This window comes from Xyrauchen texanus, chromosome 11, assembly GCF_025860055.1.
Source record: "Xyrauchen texanus isolate HMW12.3.18 chromosome 11, RBS_HiC_50CHRs, whole genome shotgun sequence".
Taxonomy (NCBI): Eukaryota; Metazoa; Chordata; class Actinopteri; order Cypriniformes; family Catostomidae; genus Xyrauchen; species Xyrauchen texanus.
This window is the reverse complement of record NC_068286.1, coordinates 3,834,057-3,856,268: the sequence shown is the minus strand read 5'-3', so window position 1 is coordinate 3,856,268 and position 22,212 is coordinate 3,834,057. Positions and strand designations below refer to the sequence as shown.

The 22,212-nt window shown below is 40.0% G+C and overlaps 1 protein-coding gene and 1 pseudogene across 1 annotated transcript; both read left to right on the top strand.

The window, feature by feature from the left end:
- The first annotated feature begins 929 nt into the window (after positions 1 to 929).
- LOC127651155 (GTPase IMAP family member 8-like) lies at positions 930 to 7,506 on the top strand. The gene is made up of 3 exons (XM_052136860.1): positions 930 to 968; positions 1,438 to 2,171; positions 6,282 to 7,506. The coding sequence occupies exons 2-3, from the start codon at positions 1,466 to 1,468 to the stop codon at positions 7,178 to 7,180; spliced, it is 1,605 nt and encodes a 534-aa protein (XP_051992820.1). The 5' UTR covers positions 930 to 968; positions 1,438 to 1,465; the 3' UTR covers positions 7,181 to 7,506.
- Positions 7,507 to 18,209: 10,703 nt separating this feature from the next.
- LOC127652030 (GTPase IMAP family member 9-like) lies at positions 18,210 to 21,943 on the top strand (annotated as a pseudogene).
- Positions 21,944 to 22,212: the final 269 nt, after the last annotated feature.

Here is a 22,212-nt window from a genome sequence, read left to right as displayed (position 1 = left end):
AGCACGTTACCACTTTTTACAGTGTACATAAAAATAAGCCTGATTGTGTATTGCATTTACTGTATGTGGTAATATACCACAAATGGGTTAGTATATTAATTTATTTTATGACACTCTATAAAGAATAGTAAACACAGTAAATAATGCATTTCTATCTTGACACTTGTTCAACTGGTTCAACCGATGTCAAGTTTTGTAATTTTCTAAATGTGCTTAGCTTCAAAAAACATCATGTGCAACGATATAAAACCACACAGTGATTCTCCAATTGTGCCCAGTACAACACATCAAAGAATTGATCCAAAACAGTTCTCTGTAACATCATCTTCATCTTTTCGCATCATATCTTCATCCCTTTCATCGTAGTCATCCTTCTTGTCAGCTCTGACAAAAGACTTTGATGAAGCGTTAAAGCATTTCTCTCTCTATTACCTGTAAATCAAGACCAACCTGTTAAAATGCTAAGCTGCACGTAAGTGGATGCTTGAGAGAGTAGTCATGATTCATTAATTTGATTTTTGCAAGCAATCGGTACATGAATGAGGGGATGGTGAATTTTTGGAACTTTTTAAAACAACATACAGTATTTGCTTGATGTTTAATGATATATGTATTGCTTGGAAACAAAGTTTAAACCTTCACAAATAATACAGAAATTAAAAATGGCAAATGGATAAAATAGTACATTGTTAGAAAACTGATTGATGTATAAAATAAAATAATAAAGCATTAATGCAATAATGATGTGGCTGACATGTACAGACATGCAAATATTTAAAAAAGAAAGAAAGAAAGACGTTCTTCAACAATAAACGAATGTAAAATACTTGAAATTTTTTGAAACTGTCAGTGGGATGTCCCAATATTATGTAATGACAGTATTTATATCATTAGTTGGGTATCATTCAGACATTGAGAAGATACTGATGCACAAACTGTTGAACTGTAGATCAATCCACAACATCTAGGTGAGCTACGATTCTCAATAAGTGTATGCAATCTGTATCACATAGCATTTATAACTGTTACTTTTATGTGTATGAATATTATGTTTATAGTCATTTTAGGAATTCTTTTTTAATTTCCCTTATTTAAAATTACATTCAGTTTAGTTAGAAAACATATCCAAACATTTCAGAAAATTTTGATTCTGTTAAATATGTGAAGGATTAGCATTTACTACAAAAGCACATTCATGTATATGCAGCTTTTACACTTTGAAAGAAATCTTAATAATAATTTGAGAAATATGATGTTTTTCCATAAACCATTCCATTAATTTTTCATCAATACAGGCAACTCAAAACGCAAATGCAATTAAACATCTCTAAATTGAAATATCTAAAATGTTAACAATGCATTACATGTTTAAATAGTTATCTTTCTTGGGAAAGGACACATTTTAGTGAATCTACTTTTGAATGCATCTTTCTGCAGAATTTCACACCCACTTCATTCATCCAAGATGAGGATTTTATTGCTAGGAAAGAGTGGAGTTGGAAAAAGCGGCATAGGCAATGTGATACTGGGCAGGAATGCATTTGATGAAGCAAGTACTACAGAGAGTGAGATACAGAATGGAAGAGTACACGACAGATACATATCAGTTATTGACACTCCGGGATTTCTTAACTCTGACCTGACTGAAGAAGAGCTGCATGATGAAATGATGAAGAGTCTTTCTCTATCTCATCCTGGTCCTCATGTGTTCCTGCTGGTGATCAGACTGGGCAATTTCACAGAGGACGAGACAAATACAGTGAAATGGATCCAGGAGAACTTTGGAGCACAAACTTTTAAGTTCACCCTGGTTCTGTTTGTTGGTAGAGAACAAATGACAAATAGAGAATGGATGGTTTTTACACTCAGTAAAAAATGTCAGGAACTCGTCAGCCAATGCAGAGGTAAATTTCACGAGTTAAACAGTGAAAGTGAAATTAATCCATCTCAGATTACAGCCCTTCTAGAGAAGATTGAGAAACTCATCAAACAGAACAATGACCAGCATTACACCATTGAGATGTTTCAAAAGGCTCAAATGAAGATCAGGAAAGAAACAGGACAAAAAGTACAAGAACACTCCTGGAAAGTGATTGAAAAACAGAAATCATTGGAAACAGTACAATGGGAACATGAGGAGATGGCATCAAGACAGCAATTGGACCAAACAGGTGAGAATGTAGGGGAAAAATAAACAAACAAAAAACAAAAACAGATTTTAATGGAATATTTCACCCCAAAATTACAATTCTGTAACTATTTACTCCAAAACCATTTTATTCCCCTATTGAATGCAAAATAGTGGCCAGCAGTGTTGGGTAAGATGTTCAAAAAAGTAATTGACAACAATTTATGAATTACTTCTCTAAAATTACAATCAGATTACTGACTTTACTGATTACTTCATCATAAAATGAATCACATTACTAAATACTTTTAAGTCACTTTCAAAAGCACGTTTGTCTTCACTCAACAAAATCAAAATAATGTCTATAATTCCTACTTGTGCATGCAATTCATACGCTGCACATGGGTTCGGTGGCCGCACCTGCTCCCCTCATGCGTTACGAGAAGTGGTCGACCAATATCGTAGAGACCGATAAATCGGCCGATATTCTGACTTTTCTTAATGATCACATCGGCCGATAAATTTTCCTGTTTGGACGAATGCTTTTTTTTTTTTTTTGAGGTCACCGAAAATCACCTGCTTGGAAGCGAAGTGTCTGAGACATGTAAACGTCCAGTCACTGTTCCTTGTTGTTACATGCCATCGTGCAACTACAATTATAGACCGATGTGCAACACAGTCTTATTGAAACGGTCCACATATCAGAGCCGCTGCAGATGCGTTTGAGCTCATAATGTTAAAGTGTTTGCCTCTTTCATTCTCCCTCTCTCTCCTTAACGGTTCCCTGTAACTTTTAACTGTCTTGTTTAAAGACAAAAAGTCAAATATAAATCAAATTATTATAATACACTGTCTGCAAATATGCGCATATCCAATAAAACAACCTCACACATCTTCAGCAGATCCAGCGTCCTGTGGAGCGTGACCTCTGAATCATGTATTCTATCAGTCTCTCCTCAACAGTTCCCTGTAACTTTTCTTAAGATAAAAGGCTAATATAAAAGGCAAATATCAATAAAACTTCTAATATACACTATCTGCAAATATGCGCATATCTCGTTTAGACAGATGTCATTTAAGGAAATCCAGCGTTTTCTTTCCGTCGAGCACTCATCTTCCTCTGAAACGTGTATTCTATCAGCCAGAATCAAAAACGTCATGGTTAACTGTTGTAAGCTCCATTCCCCGATGGAAGGAACGAGACGTTGTGTCGATTGTAGTGACACAAGGGGTCTTTTCTGAGAGCCTCGCGTACCTCTGAATTTGAGAAAAGGCCAATGTCAAGTTGGCAGACAGAATTTGCATGTCCTGCCTCTGGACATACGGGTATAAATGGGAGCGGGCGAGTGTCTGTCAGAAAGGTTTTTGCACTGATGAGCTGAGAATAAGGATACACCGCATTACAGTGGTAGGGATAGTGACGTGGCAAGGGGAACACAACGTCTCATTCCTTCCATCGGGGAACGGAGGTTACAACAGTAACCATGACATTACCCTTCTGTCACTCACTCGACATTGTGTCGATTGTAGTGACACAAGGGGTCTCACTTCAAAACGCCATGCACTAACCTGTGTTATGTGACGGCTGAGCCAGGTGCAAGCAAGCTGTTGTGTGCTCTCTTTATGTATCTCGTCATAGAGTTAAAAAGCGGCTGTGGCTATCTTAACACTATAGATGTGTTGGGGAAGGTGTCCTTTTCTGTTCCTATCCTTTCAGGGGGAAAAGGCTCTGCAGAGACCACAACCTGCCCAGACTGGGGGAGGTAACTTGTGGCTAATACACATGGGGGTTGTGAAGCCACCCGTGGACATGGTGCGGTGGTAGATCCTGCCTGACAAGGGAGGAGTTGCTACAGACACGGCGACAGGAGGGCAGCGAGGACTGCCCAAGGGAGACGCGGGTCCAGCCAGCAGGGGGACCGTACCATGGAAAAAACATCACAGCGAGTTGCCTGAGGTGGGAACTATGCCTGTGGAGCCCAAGCCCAACACGGAGAACTCGACTCGTGGTGGGTCTGGCGGCGAATTCCTCCGCTGAATCTGCGGCCAGAGGGCTATGGAGAAAGAGCATCCAGGAAGCGAGAGCTTACTGGCTAACCTGGGAGAGAAGGCGCACTGGATCAACTTGGTGAAGGGCGCAAGGTGCAAGCGGAAAACACCTGGTCGGCTGTTCCGTATTACCGAGTTCTAACGGTTCGGGCCTGAAAAAACACGGGACTAGACCGTCTCAACCCTGAGGTTGTAGAACCTAGCAAAGGTGTTGGGTGTTGCCCAGCCCGCTGCTCTGCAGATGTCTGCTAAGGAGGTGCCATGGGTCAGTACCCACGAGGATGCCACTCTTCTCAAAGAGTGTGCTTGAACCCGCAAGGGGGTGGGCATGGCCTGGGTCTGATAAGCTAGGGAAATAGCATCAACGACCCAATGAGCTAAACTCTGTTTAGACACGCCATCCGCCAAATCAGACAAAGAGCTGCTCAGATCATCTAAAGCCCTGCGTGCGGTCCACATAGATATGCAAAGCACATACCGGACACAACGAAGAGGCTGGGACTACCTCCTCCCGGGGCAGCACTTGCAGGTTCATGACCTGTTCCCTGAAAGGGGTCGTAGGAACCTTGGGCCCGTAGCCCGGTCGCGGTCTTAGGATGATGTGAGCATCTGCCGGACTGAACTCCAGGCAAGTGTCGCTGACAGAGAACGCTTGCAGGTCCCCAACCCTCTTGATGGAAGCGAGCGTGATCAGGGGGGCCGTCTTCAAGGAGAGGGCTTTGAGCTCGAATGAATCAAGCGGCTCAAAGGGGGGGGGGGGGTCTCTGAAGGCCTGAGAGGACCACTGAGAGATCCCAGGAGGGGAACAGGCTTGGCCGGGGAGGGTTCAACCTCCAGGCGCCTCTAAGGAACCTGATAATCAAGTCGTGCTTACCCAGGGACGTGCCGTCTACTGTGTTGTGGTGGGCTGTGATAGCAGCAACATGCAAGAATGAAAGCACTGACCGACCTGCGCATCTCTGCTAGTCTTTAGATCTGGAAGAACACCAATTTGCAAACAGACACCACTTGAGGGCATAAAGCTGCCTTGACGAGGGAGCTCTGGCTCTGTTGATCATGTCTACGAATGCAGGTGGTAGAACGCTTAAGTCCAGGGGCCAGACATGGAGGTTCCAGAGGTCTAGGCTTGGGCTCCACAGGCATAGTTCCCACCTCAGGCAACTCCCTGTGATGTTTTTTCCACGGTATGGTCCCCCTTGGGCAGTCCTCGCTGACCCCCGGTCGCCATGTCTGTAGCAAGTCCTCCCTTGTCAGGCAGGATCTACCACCGCACCATGTCCATGGCGGGAGTCCACGATGGACGATGGTATGTTTTGTTACGTTAACTCTATACTCTGCTTGAAATCTTCACTTTATTAAGTTGACAAGCTTCTGGAAAGCTTGCATCTAAAACAATCAATTTAACTGTTACACGTGTGTAAAATCACCATGCAACAACTGCTTTATGCAGCACAATGAGCTAGTAGCTAACAGCTAGCGGTCACGTTATTGTTTATTGTTTCGTGTCAAGTTTAAGATGATGTCACGGCAGTAGAGGTGGCGCAACTATGACGATCAGCCTATAATCCCACCCACGTTGAGGCAGCACTAAACAGCAGTGAAATGCAAGCTCAGAAATGTAAAGCGAGTAGAGTCGAGTTGAACCGTAACGTGCCGTGAAAAAGTGCCTTAAGAGTCCTTAAAACATGTGCGCTATATTCCAAATCAACGATAGCTTTGTGTGAGCAACAGACCAAAATTGTATTAACTCTATTACAAGCTATTACTGTACATCACTTCAGAAGACTTCATATCAAGCAAAAGTCATATGGCCTGTTTTTTGTAATGATTTTTTTTTTTTTTTTTACTGTACCTTTTGGGAACTTGACAGCTGTCTTCTGGTGAAAATAATTTTTCCAAAAAATATCAGCTTATAGGTTTGGAACACAAAGTCTTATGTGCTATAAATTCATTAACTGCACTGCAATTTACTTTTCTTAATTAGTATTTGTGTGTTATTTTCCAGCAAAAAATATCTAAACATTTTTAAATTGACAAGAAAATTTGAAAATGCGTTCATTTAGCACCGATGGTATATGTGAGTTAATTTTTTCATTATCTCCAGTCATGTTAGATCTCAGGATTGTGATGGTGGGGAAGACTGGAGTTGGAAAGAGTGCAACAGGAAACACCATCCTGGGAGAAAAGCTGTTTGTAGAAGATTTATCTTCTGAATCTGTGACTAAAGAATGCCAAAAACATCAACAGACAGTAGAGGGCAGAACCATCTCAATAACAGACACTCCAGGACTGTTTGATACATCGATCAGTAATGAAGAACTGAAGGATGAAATACAGAAGTGTGTAGAAATGTCTGTTCCTGGTCCTCATGCGTTCCTGCTGGTGACCAGACTAGATGTGAGATTCACAGAAGAAGAGAAGAACACAGTGAAATGGATTCAGAAGAACTTTTCACAAGAGGCGATGAATTACACTATAGTTCTGTTCACTCGAGGTGATCAGTTAAAAACATCAATTGAGGAGCATTTGAATAAAAACGATCAGCTGAAAGAGCTTGTGCATCAGTGTAAAGGCGGATATCATGTTTTTAATAACACAGAAGAAAATCCAGCACAGGTGACTGAACTGATAGAGAAGATCAACAGAATGGTGAAGGAGAATGGAGGCAGACATTACACAAATGACATGTACAAGGAGACTCAGATAAAAATCTGGCAAGAAGAAGAGAAAAAGAAGCAGGAAGAGGAAAAAATGATTCGAAAAGCTGAGAAAAAAAGGCTAGTCCAAAGGGTAAAAAATGTGGCCTTAGGAGCAGGAACAGGAGTTGGTGTAGCAGGAGCAGCTGCCGGAGGTGTAGCACTAGTTGCTGCAACAGGTGGATTGGCATTACCTGCGGTTTTAATATTAGGAGGTGCTGCTGTTGGAGTGGGATCGGGTGCCAAACTTATTTCAAACAAAGTGAAAGCTAAGAAGGAGAGGAAGAATTCAGCAAACAATGCATAAACAGTTGCAATTTTTGCATGGGAGACACTAAAGCAAAGGCATACTGGATAAGGTACAATAACAATAATTATTAACAGTAATAATGCAACTATAATTAAATTATGTAAACACTAAAAATATTAATTATTATAATTGCTCTAGGTGACGGTAATCATTCAATTCTCTTTTTCTGATATCTAATCATTATATTTTTTGGTTACTTAATTAAAAAAAAAGGGTTTATAGAGTGTATATATTATGGCTGTCAATCATTTAAAATCTTTAATCGAATTAATTACATGGTGTCCCAATTAATTAATCGCATTTAATCGCATATTCAAATATTTGCTGAGAAAGCCCCTCATATAACAATTATTCAATATATAATGATGAAATAATTATACATAGTTATCTTTATATATATATATATATATATATATATATATATATATATATATATATATATATATATATATATTTATAAAAATATATTCTGATAATTAAAATGCATTACATTCTTGTTGCAGAAGAGTTAATCATTGATAAGACGATACAAAAGAAGCTTTAGAATACAATTTCACAAGTGAATTTGTCAATCAGAGATTTATTATGAGGGCTTGTTTAAGAGCCCGTCAATGTACACCTGTGTTCAGCACACACATTCAGAAATTCTCCTGCTAGCAGATCATCTCCGTCTGCCTTCACGTGCAGAACCGGCCATTACTTAAATCTCTTGATTTCTTACTCTTTATGATCATTCAACCACATAATCACTACAAATATGAATTATGAACATTAACTGTAATCAAGTATTCTAAATATGATCTCAATAACTTGTGTCACAATATATCAAAGGAATTTTAATGAAGAACACACACTTTTAATGATTCTTTTTAATAACATACGCTCATGTACGCTTATGTTTTCTTTTCTCATAATTCTCTATTTTCTGAAATCCTGTTATTCAATATTTGGTTACCTAATAAAAAATCATACAAAATAATAATAATGAGAAGAATTTTTTATTACTGTTTATAAGCTTTTTCAGAGGTTTCTGGGTAATGTGTGAATTCTATGTGTGAACAAACAAGGTATGTAATTAAGTAAGCAAATATCTGCTGACCAAATAACTGAACAAGATAAGGCATACGTATTAAATAACACTTGGTAAGCAGTGAAACTGGCAATAATTCACAAAGTAACAATGGCAAGGCATGGCTATGTATATGGTACAAACAGGAAGTCCCCACAGAAGAAACGGTTCAGTGTTTGGGAGAGGGCTCCCTCTGGCGGTCGGCTGAAGGGATAGCAGCCTCATTCGTTACAACAGGTTACTGAAAGTCTATTAAATGTTTGTTGAAACACAGTTTGCTAGCTATAGCAAGTCAGTCCATTAGTCACTTATAGTCAGTTAAATATCTACTTGGGAGCATCAAAATAAAATGTTACCCAAAGCCTGTTTAAAATTATTTTCACATGTGTCAAAACATCTATTTTCATATTTATTAAACAGATATTTATAAAGTCAATTATAAGGTATATCATATTCACTTTATTTCCAAGCACTCCAAGAAAATGCCTGTGAACCCTAATAAATGACTTTTGAGTAAACACATTTCTTCAACTTAATTACATAATGGTCTCTCTCAAAACTTGTTTAATCAAACTCAATATTTGCTATTGACAAAGAGTTAACTTAACCATCTATGATGTGTTTATTAGTTTACATTTACATGTATGCATTTGGTAGACACTTTTATCCAAAGGGACATACAGTGCACTTATTACAGGGACAATCCCCCCAGAGCAACCTTGAGTTAAGTGCCTTGCTCAAGCACACAATGGTGGTGGCAGTGGGGATTGAACCAGCAACCTTCTGATTACCAGTTATGTGCTTTAGACCACTACGCCACCACCACTCTATTAGTTGGATTAGAACATTGCTTGTTTTAACTAATAATTTCTGTTGGATTAGTTCAAAATAGTTCAAGTTAGCAAATACTTACACCTGTTATTGGAAACAACTCAGCCAATTAACGTCTTTGAAAACACTCCATCTCTCACCATGCATATAAAGCTGCATAATATCAAAACAGGCTTATTCTAAAAAATAACATTCAACATTCAACGTGTGTGGTTGTGGCTCAGTTGGTAGAGCGGGTCGGCCACTAATCGCAGGGTTGGTGGTTCGAATCCCGGCTCATATGCTGAAGTGTTCTTGGGCAAGACACTGAACCCCAAGTTGCTCCCAATGGCAGGCTAGCACCTTACATAGCAGCTCTGCCGCCATTGGTGTATGAATGGGTGAATGAGTCAACAGTGTAAAGTGCTTTGAATACTGAAAAGGTTAAAAAGGTGTTATATAAGTGCAGACCATTTACCATAACAAACTCTGACTTTTTAAGTGGATAAAAAAATAAATAATTATAATGCAAAAAATAATCCCAGATCTGGAAGAGTTGAGCCACAATTTAGCACAACCAAAAATCTGCGACCTATAAAGATGTCAAGAAAACCAAAGAATGACTCTTGGAAACAAAAGGTTGCATACCTCCTTTATTGGAGCTGCTAAATTCTGCTCATTTTGGGTGGTGACACTTTCTCGCTCTCACTCTACAAACAAAGGCATCAACCATTTCGATGCAGCACAGTTACACACAATCAACATTTATGGATGGGCAGGTTAAGCCGAGATAACAACAGTATTGTGTTAAAACATTTACATTTCATATTTTAATTTTAATTTTAATACTGCTATCTCTGTGGAAACCCATGTTCACTCACAGCCTCACTAAAAATGGCCAAGTGGGTGTCAGAGTGATGGTTGTTTGCTTCCTTTAGGAACGTTTTCCACATTTGAAGCGTCCATAGAAAGTGTTGAGATCATCAGGGAGGGAGGGAGGGTAATGCTACTAGGTGTGTAGTTAGTGAGAACCTGAATACCTTGCCATGTGTGACAGGGATAAGAATCATTAAAGTTATCCACAACCTCCTTTATACCCTTCCTCGGGCTTGCCCTGGGACACTTGTAGGCCATAGAGTCTCCAGACCTGAACGCAGTGTCACATATGAGGCGTACTTCCCTACTCATTCATGATTTCTGATTAGGGTATATTTTGATTGTCTTATGGGTTGTGACTGTACTGGCACATCCATTGATGTGGTCCAAAATGGAGTTAGTGTAACCATTGTTGTTCGTGAGGTATACAATCCAGTGTGTTCTGAAACTGGTGCTGTTGTGTAGATCCGGCTCCCTCAAGCCACTAACAGTCCTCACTGTGGGTTTCTCATGTTTTATGATGGGGGTTTATTTGGGGAGTACAAACCGGGACAAATGATCAGATAGGGGAGAGGGAGGATTTTGTAGGCCTCTGTAACCTTGGTGTAAGCATGTTCCAGGGTAAGTTTACTCTTGTAGGAGATAATACATTTTGCAGTACAGTTCTAGAATTGGTGTGGTTGAAGTCACCAGCAACAATAAAGGCTTGAGCCGATCCAGAATGGCCTTAAGTTACACAAAATCAATTTCGCCTAATATTGGCTGGAAAACAATTCATTTTGATTTAAGAGCAATTCTCACTGCCGAAAACTGCTGGGCGAAGTCCTCGATGGTGAGAGGCCGACCTGGGAGATGGGTGCATTCAGGAACCGTGCCTTGTCCGCTTCCCTCATCTCGACCAAGTTCAGCCACAGGTGGCGCTCCTGGACCACAAGTGTGGACCTTAGTCGCTCGGAGTGCGAGGTCGGTCTCCGAGCGCAGCTCTTGTAGCACATCGGGATCAGAACTATCCTCATGCAGTACTTTCAGCGCTTTTGCCTGATGGACCCGGAGTAAAATGAAAAGAGTTTATGATCAGTCTGTTCAGTACATTACTTATCCAGCTGGATTTGCTAATTCATACACACCAGTAAAAGAGCCCATACGCAAGAGGAAGATCTTGCATGATGGTGCACACATTTTCACATCAAGTAGTATAAAGTGCATGAATGTATTGACTTGCATCTCAATGGACAGAAGGGGTACATTGCTGTTTTACATGTGGTGTACAGCATGGCCGTGGCCGACCACAGCAATTTGGATAATGCAATTTACATTGGTACTGGTTGTGGTGTTATTTGGTACATTCTGTAAACACATCAAATAAAATGCCCAGTGAAACCAGAAGTGGCAATGCCCACACTGTGTAAACCATAAATCAAACATGGCCATCATATGCAACTACCAATTATTAACTGATTCAATATCAGTGGTGTAACTACAGGCAATGCAGAGTATGTAGCAACACTGGGGCCCGAAGTGAAAAGGTACAATGAAAATGACTGCGGGTCTGATGGCGAAGTATTGTTTTCCACCACATTCGTTCTGCTTTCCAGCATTTTCTATTCATGTTTTGTGCTGCTGATGTGTTTCTCAGCATGCTTTATGCTTGCCAGTAATCATCCTGATGTTTACAGGAGCAATGCCATCAATAGCATTTTTAACTTTTGAGGTAAAGTCATCGAGGAGAACATCAACACAGTCTGTTATATATCTGGTGACATAGATATAGCCTTCATAAATGTCATGCTATTATTCTCATTTACTGTTTGTGCCTCTTATTAACAGAGACTAATTAAACTGCAATAGCAGGAGAAATCAATACATCAAAGAATATATAGAAATGGTCTGATAGTGCGACGTCTTTAATAACAGTGGATGAAATGTTCAGACCCTTACTAAAGAGCAGATCAAGAGTTTGTCCATGATTGTGTGTGGGTCCATCTACATGCTGTGTCAATTCAAAAGTGTTTAAAACGGTTGTGAGTTATTTTGCAGTGTTGTGTTCAGGATTATCTATATGAATGTTGGAATCCCCAACAACAGAGGAAGTTGCTGATAGCAGTTCTGTAAAATCATCACCAAAGCCTGGGCAGTATTATGGAGGCCTGTAAATAATTATAAATAGATATTCAAAGGTCAAGTTATCACCAAGTGACATTAGGCATCTTTAAATATAACAGCTAATCATCCACCTCTCCTAACAGCTCAACAGATACACATTAAATGAATGTTTGGAGGGGCTGATTCATCGAGGACTGTTGCATTGCAGGTGCCATCAAACCAAGTTTAATTTAGAAACATAAACTCCATGTTGTAGGAATACCTCAAAATGTATAGTCAGTCAAAACTGACAATAAGTTCTATTTTGCATATCTAAAAGAAACAGTAGACTGTGTTAGAAGATCAGCTTAGATCCAACACCTTCAGAAGACAAGCACATCATTTATTCACACATACAGGCCATTGTATCAAGAGGAACTAATAGGCACACTGACCAAAGGTTTTCACTACCCTCCTCATTCTTCTCTGACTAATCTTCTTTATATTCCACTTCTGTTTTTGTTATCAGATGTAAAAAGAGCACTTTTATGTTTAGAGGAACTAAAAGGATAGCATGAAACAGAAGGTGTAAGCATTTTTCTAAGCAACTTCTTATAATGGTCACATGAGGGAAAAAAACGTCTGCTGTCTTTGGGACCTCAGAGCCACACAGTTTCACAACTGGATGTAGTAGATTAGAGAAGTATATTACTTGGCAGTACATTTTTTTCTCTTTCTAATTCCATGATAGTAGTCTATTGAAAATTGGGCCTCCTTCATTAATAATTGCGTGGATTTTTCGTACTTAAACGCATAGGAAAAATTTCACAAAAATGTTCCTCCTGATTCACAACAGGTTTGTACGCACATTCATTTGTTCTTATCCTCGTTCTTATGATAATAAATCTGGATTATTCTAAATGAAGGAGCGCATGCTCAAAATTAGTTATTTTCATAAAACCTGCCCAAACCATCTCCATATAGGGGCTTTCAACACCACTGCATCTGTACGGTTGTAAATGTGTAGAAAAAGCTTCTGCCGAAGCAAAAGGTAAAAAAAAGTCACACTATAAAACACGATATAATACAAGTAATTTAGACATGGCAACTCGAGAGAGAGAGAGAACTACAGGCAGCTGCCCTGTATGTGTTCATATTTGAGTGTTATTGTTTAAGTTTATCAATAAACTTTATTTATATTGTCAAGCCAGTTCTCGCCTCCTCCAGTTCCCTTTTAATCCCTTTACATTCATGCTATCATATCAGCAAACGAGACCCATTGAATTACTTAAATACTTATATATCAATGGAAGCACAGCGTAGTTCTAGCGGGAAGACTAGCAGCTGTACATCACATCATTAGCTGGGTAATTCCTAGCCAATCGCATGTAAGCCATTGCTTTATAAGTCTGCTCACAATCTATCACATTGGTGTTTCAGTGTGCTAACCGGCAAACTCCACCACCCCACCACCACCAGTTGATCCCCATCCCACATGGGGGTAGGCTCCTCGCCCCTGCCTCCTATCTCCAGCAGGACATGATGGTTCCGGGTACAACTCCCTCGGACAGCCGGACGGGGCCTACGCCAAAGAGAGAGAGATATTACTTTCTGTTTTACATTTATCAAATAAATGGCATCTTAAACTTTAACTTTGCTTTAACGCAGTGATAGAATGATACCATGATATGTATATAAATAAAAAAGTTATGGTGTACTGGTAGTAATATTAGTACAGTGTGGTAGCGGGGCTGAACACCAGTTTGTGAATGGAGAACAAGATAAGGAGATGAGAACAAGGTGGAATTCTGGCGAGGGTGCTCTAGCTCTGTGCTATGGAGCTCTCCCTCATATTTTACTCCATCTTCTGGGAATCATACATGACAGCCTCAATATGTTAATGATCATCACCTGTCAATTATTGTATCTAACAGCTGTTTGTCATTGCAGTGAGAGTTGGAGATAGATTTAAAGGCAAGCCAGATGCCAGTGAGGAGAGAGATGCACACAGCTCCTGTCTGGGGAAGTCCAACTGCATAGCGCAGCAGTTACCTGCTGAGAACCTCCTGGTGTATGCTGACTGAAGAAGAGCCATCCTGCAACAGGTCATCCGGACCACCGAGCAACAGCACCAACACTTTTGTTCAGCTGACCATTGGTCTGTTTGCCTTTGACTAGCAGCTCTGGAATGCCTGCCGGAGGTGGTTGTGGTTCCCCTCCCCTCCTGTCCTGTTCCCCTCCCGTAAAATGGGAAATCACCCTCCCAGACCGGCGCCCTGGCATAAGGGGCTGGACAATCCACCAGTTTCCCTGTCCCTCTCCGCTCTCACTCCCAGAGTGGTGAATAAGGTTCTGCAGGCATGAAGACTGGAGACCCTATGTTTACTGGAGCTGTGGGTAGCCGGGCATTTTCAGGATCAATGCCGGTGATGGAAGTTGGGACATTGGTTCGTGTTTTCTTTTCAGCTTCAATAAAAATGATCACACAAATAAACTCTGCTCCGATCCGTCTCTCTATGTCTCCTCATTGTCATCTGGCTTGCCTTTAAATCCATCTCCAACTCTCACTGCAATGACAAACAGGTGTTAGAGGCAATCATTGACAGGTGACGATCCTTACCATTCTCATCTCCTGATCTTGTTCTCCACACACAAACTGGTGCACAACCACACCCACACTACCACACCCCACCGCTGACTCAGGCCAGGGAGCCATCCGGCTTGCCCAGTACTGACCCCCCTCCCATTTCTAGATAGGAAGTCCACAACAGCCATCTGTGCCCCCTCAAACTTAAACATCTGGAGGGCCAGATACCAACAGGTAATCCATGTGTTGGTATCCTTCATACTGATAGAACCATTGGTGCGGGCGTGGTCCGAACATATGGTGAAAGCCCATCCCAGGAGGTAGTCCCAAAGGTTGAGGACTGCCCACGTCATGGCCAGACATTCCTTCTCCATGGTGTAGTACCTCGCTTCTCTCACCAAAAGCTTCCAGTTCCCTGTCTGACGCGTCGGTCTGTAAAACAAAAGTGAGAGCAAATTCTGAGCATGTAACAATGGCCTAACAAAAACACAGCTTTCACCTGCATAAAAGCTTGTTGGAATGGCTCTGACCACTGTACTGGGTCTGGGGCTCCCTTTTAGTGAGATCAGTCTGCAGGCTGGTGACGTCTGAATAATTAGGCAAAAACCTTCTATAGTAGCCAGCCAGCCCAAGGAAATGTCTCATCTTCGTCTTGGACAGGTCGCAATCGCTGTGGTCTTAATAATTTGGGGACGCACCTGCCCATGACCCAAGTGGAACCCCAGATACCGTACCTTCACCTGTCCAATTGTGCACTTCTTTGGGTTTGCCATGAGTTGCAGTGACCTCAGAACTGCCCTCAGATGCATATGCCATTGCCAATCATTAGACTGCACACTGTGTATGCAGTGTGCAGTCTGAGGACTCTGTCCATAAGGTGCTGAAATGTAGCTGGGGCTCCAAACAAACCGAATGGATGTGTCACAAATTGGTGTAAGCCAAACGGTGTAGAGAAGGCCATTTTCACGCAGGACATTGGTGTTAAGGGGATCTGCCAATATCACTTTGTCAAATCCAGTGTTGAATAAAAATGGGCCGGGCCCGACCAATTAGATTGGATTGCGTCAAATTTATTGAAGCTGAAAAGCAAACCTTTATATTTGACTGAAACGTTGTAAAAATAAAATACCTTTTTGAGTTGGATTTCGACATCTCCTGCTTCCTCCTTTCCAAGAGAACTAAGAACTTAGTGTGTTAAATGTATAGAGTGAACAACTAAATTGGCTCATAATAAATGTCTCTCATTGAAAGTTAATGAGATCATGCTGATTGGTCGATGCATGTCACAGGCAGTATGAAAGTGTTTTTCTGTGAGCAGCAGTAACCAACAATGTTTTGAATGGTGTAGATACAGCTAATATACATGTATGACGTGCACATTGAACAGAGAGCTACGTATATATATATATATGGCATGAAGAGGTTTCACTTCAGATTAGAGTTGTTGTGGGCATCCTTGGAGAACATTTGACAAGTTTGTGTTTTTGCCTTTTCTGGTTTATTTAAAGGAACCCCTGCTTAAAATAAGAATTAATTGACTGTTTGATAAATTTTTTGCTTTCCAGGTTTCAGAGAATTATTTAATCAAGTATCTCTATTGACGAATTTAAATAATAGTGACATTTACAAGTGAGACGAACGAAAATGAGTAAGAAAGGTGAGTGGCTCTTAATAACATTTATAAGTGTCCAGTAAGGTGTAAAAACTAGCAACAATCAAAACTGGCTTCTTTAAGTAATCTCAATCTTTGCAAAGATGCTATGAGTTTAAAATTTTAACAATTAGATTTTCTTCATACCGTCTTTGCTGTGAAATCAAGTGATCAAATATTCAATGATTCAGGTTTTAAGAGAAGTTAAGTTTTTTGTTTCAATGTCATTTATACTTTTTCTATGTATGTTCTTTGTTTGAATACTTGATCTAAATGGCTGATAGCTCCTATTTCAATGCTGAGTTTCTGTGCAGACCAGAGAGTACAATATTCATTGCTCAGTTCTAGATTAGACTTGCACATTAAAATGTGAAATTTCACAAGATGAGAACTTCCGTTACATAGTGTACTGTATGTAATATGCATTTGTGGGCTTGCATCAATTATGAAATACTGTGTATTACATTTTATAATATGTCTTTTGTGATAGAAGAACTTTGTTATTGTGAAAGATTTGTATTATTATTAGGGCTGTCAATCAAATAAAATTTAAATCGAATTAATTACATGGTGTTCCAATTATCGCATTTAATCGCATATACAAATATTTGCTGAGAAAGCCCCTCATAAAACAATAAATCAATATATAATGATGAAATAATTATACATAGTTATCTTTAAATATTAAAGAATATATATATGTACAGTGAGGAAAATAAGTATTTGAACACCCTGCTATTTTGCAAGTTCCCCACTTAGAAATCATGGAGGGGTCTGAAATTGTCATCGTAGGTGCATGTCCACTGTGAGAGACATAATCTAAAAAAAAAATCCAGAAATCACAATGTATGATTTTTTATCTATTTATTTGTATGATACAGCTGCAAATAAGTATTTGAACACCTGTCTATCAGCTAGAATTCTGACCCTCAAAGACCTGTTAGTCTGCCTTTAAAATGTCCACCTCCACTCCATTTATTATCCTAAATTAGATGCACCTGTTTGAGGTCGATAGCTGCATAAAGACACCTGTCCACCCCATACAATCAGTATGAATCCAACTACTAACATGGCCAAGACCAAAGAGCTGTCCAAAGACACTAGAGACAAAATTGTACACCTCCACAAGGCTGGAAAGGGCTACGGCAGGGGTCGGGAACCTATGGCTCGCGAGCCATATATGGCTCTTTTCCGGATTTTATATGGCTCTCCAATTTTCAAATGTTGACTGAAAATACACCCTCGAACATGATGATAAAATTATTTTTGAAACTATTAGCATTTCTGATTAATGTATAATTATGAATGTGTAAAATTAAATTAAATATGTTCAAAATATTTAGGTAAGAGACTCAGCAGCTTAATATGATTGACAGCGTGCTTTGGCCTGTAGCTAGCCTCAGAGTGCTGAATTTTAATTGGCCGACGGTTAGGCCTGCGTCAAGTCAAGATCAAGTTAAACAACTACCTAGCTGGCTGAATTAAAAATCATCATCAACGAGAGGAAAATGGCGAAAAGAAAAAAAGACGACGATTACCGTTCATTTCGGCCTGAATGGACGGATCAATTTGTATTTGTGGAGAAGTTGGGGTCCGCAGTGTGTCTCACTTGCAATGAACGTATTGCGTCGCTCAAAAAGTCAAATATTAAGAGACATTTTGAGACGCACCATGCAGCATTCGCCGCAAAACATCCCGATGGAGAATGCAGGAGAAAAGCTTGCGCCGAGCTTCAGCGGAGAATGGAAACCGGACAGCAGCAGCTGCTATCATGGACTAATAATAAAGGCGGGAATCTGAATTCTGCGAGCTTTGCTGGTGCTCTGGAGATTGTGCGGAGTGGGAAACCATTTACAGATGGAGACTACATTAAGGGTTGCATGCTCAGTGTTGCAAAATAACTGTTTAACGACTTCCAAACAAGGATAAAATTATCCAAAAAATCGAAGACATGCCTTTCTCTGCAAGAACTGTTCATGATCGTGCACTGGTGATGGCACGCCAGATAGAGGAGATGCAAATCAACGACATCAGTTCAGGTAGTTACTTTTCTCAGGTAGCACTTCTTGTTAATCACTTGTTTATGATGCCCGTTTCTCAATTTTTGTGGTGTCTTAGGAGTGCTAGAAAGTATGATAGTATGAAGTAGCCTTAGCTTGGGTGTCAATGAGTGAAAAAAACAGCGTTATTGCCACCGGTGTTGTTATTAAATAAAAATTGGCAAATCTTTCTAATACACAAGTGTAAACTTTGCTGTGGCTCTTTTGAAAAATTTCTCTAAATTTTTTTGTTTGTTTGGCTCTTCTTGGTAAAAAGGTTCCCGACCCCTGGGCTACGGGGAAATTGCCAAGCAGCTTGGTGAAAAAAGGTCCACTGTTGGAGCGATCATTAGAAAATGGAAGAAGCTAAACATGACTGTCAATCTCCCTCGGACTGGGGCTCCATGCAAGATCTCACCTCGTGGGGTCTCAATGATCCTAAGAAAGATGAGAAATCAGCCCAGAACTACACGGGAGGAGCTGGTCAATGACCTGAAAAGAGCTGGGACCACCGTTTCCAAGGTTACTGTTGGTAATACACTAAGACCTCATGGTTTGAAATCATGCATGGCACGGAAGGTTCCCCGAGCACATGTCAAGGCTCGTCTTAAGTTTGCCAATGACCATTTGGATGATCCAGAGGAGTCATGGGAGAAAGTCATGTGGTCAGATGAGACCAAAATAGAACTTTTGGTCATAATTCCACTAACCGTGTTTGGAGGAAGAAGAATGATGAGTACCATCCCAAGAACACCATCCCTACTGTGAAGCATGGGGGTGGTAGCATCATGCTTTGGGGGTGTTTTTCTGCACATGGGACAGGGCAACTGCACTGTATTAAGGAGAGGATGACCGGGGCCATGTATTGCGAGATTTTGGGGAACAACCTCCTTCCCTCAGTTAGAGCACTGAAGATGGGTCGAGGCTGGGGCTTCCAACATGACAATGACCCGAAGCACACAGCCAGGATAACCAAGGAGTGGCTCTGTAAGAAGCATATCAAGGTTCTGGCGTGGCCTAGTCAGTCTCCAGACCTAAACCCAATAGAGAATCTTTGGAGGGAGCTCAAACTCCGTGTTTCTCAGCGACAGCCCAGAAACCTGACTGATCTAGAGAAGATCTGTGTGGAGGAGTGGGCCAAAATCCCTCCTGCAGTGTGTGCAAACCTGGTGAAAAACTACAGGAAACGTTTGACCTCTGTAATTGCAAACAAAGGCTACTGTACCAAATATTAACATTGATTTTCTCAGGTGTTCAAATACTTATTTGCAGCTGTATCATACAAATAAATAGATAAGAAATCATACATTGTGATTTCTGGATTTTTTTTTTAGATTATGTCTCTCACAGTGGACATGCACCTACGATGACAATTTCAGACCCCTCCATGATTTCTAAGTGGGGAACTTGCAAAATAGCAGGGTGTTCAAATACTTATTTTCCTCACTGTATATATATATATAAAAAAAATATTCAGATAATTAAAATGCATTACATTCTTGTGGCAGAAGAGTTCATCATTGATAAGACAACATAAAAAGCGGCTTTAGAATACAATGTATTGTTTACTACCATATAATTGATCATAATTCAGTCATTGTCACACAGTTCACAGCAATCCATTACACAAGTGAATTTGTCAATCAGAGATTTAATTTGAGGGCTTGTTTAAGGACCGTCAATGTACACCTACGTCAGACATGCTTGTGCAGCGTCTCGGGTGTGTTGAGTCATAAACATAAATTTTTAGGTCACTGTGTCAAGTTAAATATAGTTTAATACTCAATCTTTAAACACATCTTGAGATCTCTTAGTTTGGATTTGCGCTCCATCAAGTGTTTTGAATGCAAGAACGTAACGCATGTTTGTTTTCTTCACTGTATAAACTGTGTGTTGCTCATACAGCTGAAGTTTCACTTACTGCCCTCTGGAGTAAACAGGTGGTACTACAAGCTTTCATTTCTCAGGAATCTTCCTTATTACGATCTGGGGGCATTGCTATTAATTGCATTTTTTTTTTTTAAAGTGTTATTTTTTACAAAATGAATCGCACTGAATTAACGCCTTGAATCAACAGCCCTAATTATTATGTTAAAATTAATACTGTAAAAAAAGTATGCAATATCACAACACTCAACAGACCAGTGCCCATTTCCTTAAAAGCAATGTAGAGACTATAAGACAGCAATACATTTGTTTCTTCCAGCCCTGTTGCACCATAACATGCACGCATCACTTGTCAGAAAATTCTTGCTGATTAAAATATGATTCTTGTGGTTGCAACTGTTTTTATCCTGTTATAATGCTTTGTTTAAAAATTTTTCACTCATCAGGGTCTTCTGAAATGAGAATTGTTCTGTTGGGTAAAACTGGATCAGGAAAGAGCTCAACAGGAAACACCATCCTGGGTGAAGAACATTTTAATAATACTGAAATCACCAAATTCAGTGACTGAAACCTCACGAGAAACATGAAAAAGTGGTGTGTGGAAGGACCATCTCAGTGACTGACACTCCAGGGCTCTTTGATACAAAAAAGAAGTTAGAGAAAATAAAGTCTGAAATAGAGAAGTGTGTAAAGCTGTCTGCTCCTGGTCCTCATGCATTTCTACTGGTGATAAGACTGGATGTGAGATTCACAGAGGAGGAGATAAAGACAGTGAAATGGATTCAGGAGAACTTTGGAGAAGAATCTTTGAAATACACCATCGTTCTTTTCACTCATGCTGATCATCTGGAGGATGTGCCTTTAGATGAATATATCAGAGACAGTCCAGATATGCAGGAATTTGTAGAGAAGTGCAGATATCACTCCTTCAGCAATAAGGAAAGAAATAATCGAGCTCAGGTTAAAAAGCTGCTGGAGATGATTGAACAAATGGTGGAGATAAACAATGGAACACATTATACTAATGAGATGTATAAAAAAGTACAGATGATTAATAAAGTTAAAGAAGGTGCAAAAATAACAGGAATAGCATTAGCAACAGTAGGAGCAATTGCAACAGGAGGAGCAGCAGGAGCAGTAATAGCGGGAGCAGCAGCAGCAGCAGCGGGGAGCAGCAGCAGCGGGAGCAGCAGCAGCAGCGGGAGGAGCAGCAGCAGCGGGAGCAGCAGCAACATCAGTGGGTGTAGTCACAGCAGCAGGAGCAGCAACAGGAGCAGCTACAGGAGCAGCAACAGCAGCTGGACTAGGAGGAATAATAAAAAGAACATTGTCAGTGTTTAAACGAGGGAAAGAAACCACTGTTTGTCTGTCAGAGGGGGCAAAGGAGGCTAAACCTCTTCACAAGTGTTTTGAAAAGGAACATAACTAAAGTGATCAAATTATTGATCTTATTATTCTTATTATTAATTCATAAGAATATTCAGACATTGGAGTTGGAATGTCGGGAAGGTCCCTCTCTGTCTCCAACTGCGTTTTTTGTTCCCAGCTCAGAAAACTGGAAGGGAAATGTACATGTTAGATGAGCTTTTAAGTTAGATGTATTGCCACTAGGGCTGGGCGATATGGCTTCAGAAATTAGATCTCGATATTTTTCAGCAAATTTGTGATATTCAATATACATCTCGATAATTATATTTTTGCTCTGAAATGGCATGAAAGTGTTTGTTTTTTTAATCAGAGGAACCATCATTTCATCTAAACAGTCATTACAGCCAATTAGAATTAATAATTCAAATTTATTAAAACAAACCTTTTTAAAACGATGAAGGCATGGTTCCCACAGTTTTCACTAAACTAACACAAGGGAGAGTACAATGTAATAATTTTCATTGAATTTGCACGTTTACACTTATATTTAACAAACAATCATACATGGTACCTTAATAAAAATCTTATTTACCTTCATATATTTTTACAAAAACATTTTTCTTGGTGAATGAAAAAGGTGTGCAAAAATTACTCTCAAGT

Coding starts and splice junctions, on each gene's coding strand:
- LOC127651155 (XM_052136860.1), top strand. CDS start 1,466: ATGAGGATTTTATTGCTAGGAAAGAGTGGAGTTGGAAAAAGCGGCATA. Junction 2,172..6,281: donor ACAGCAATTGGACCAAACAG/GTGAGAATGTAG, acceptor CATTATCTCCAG/TCATGTTAGATCTCAGGATT.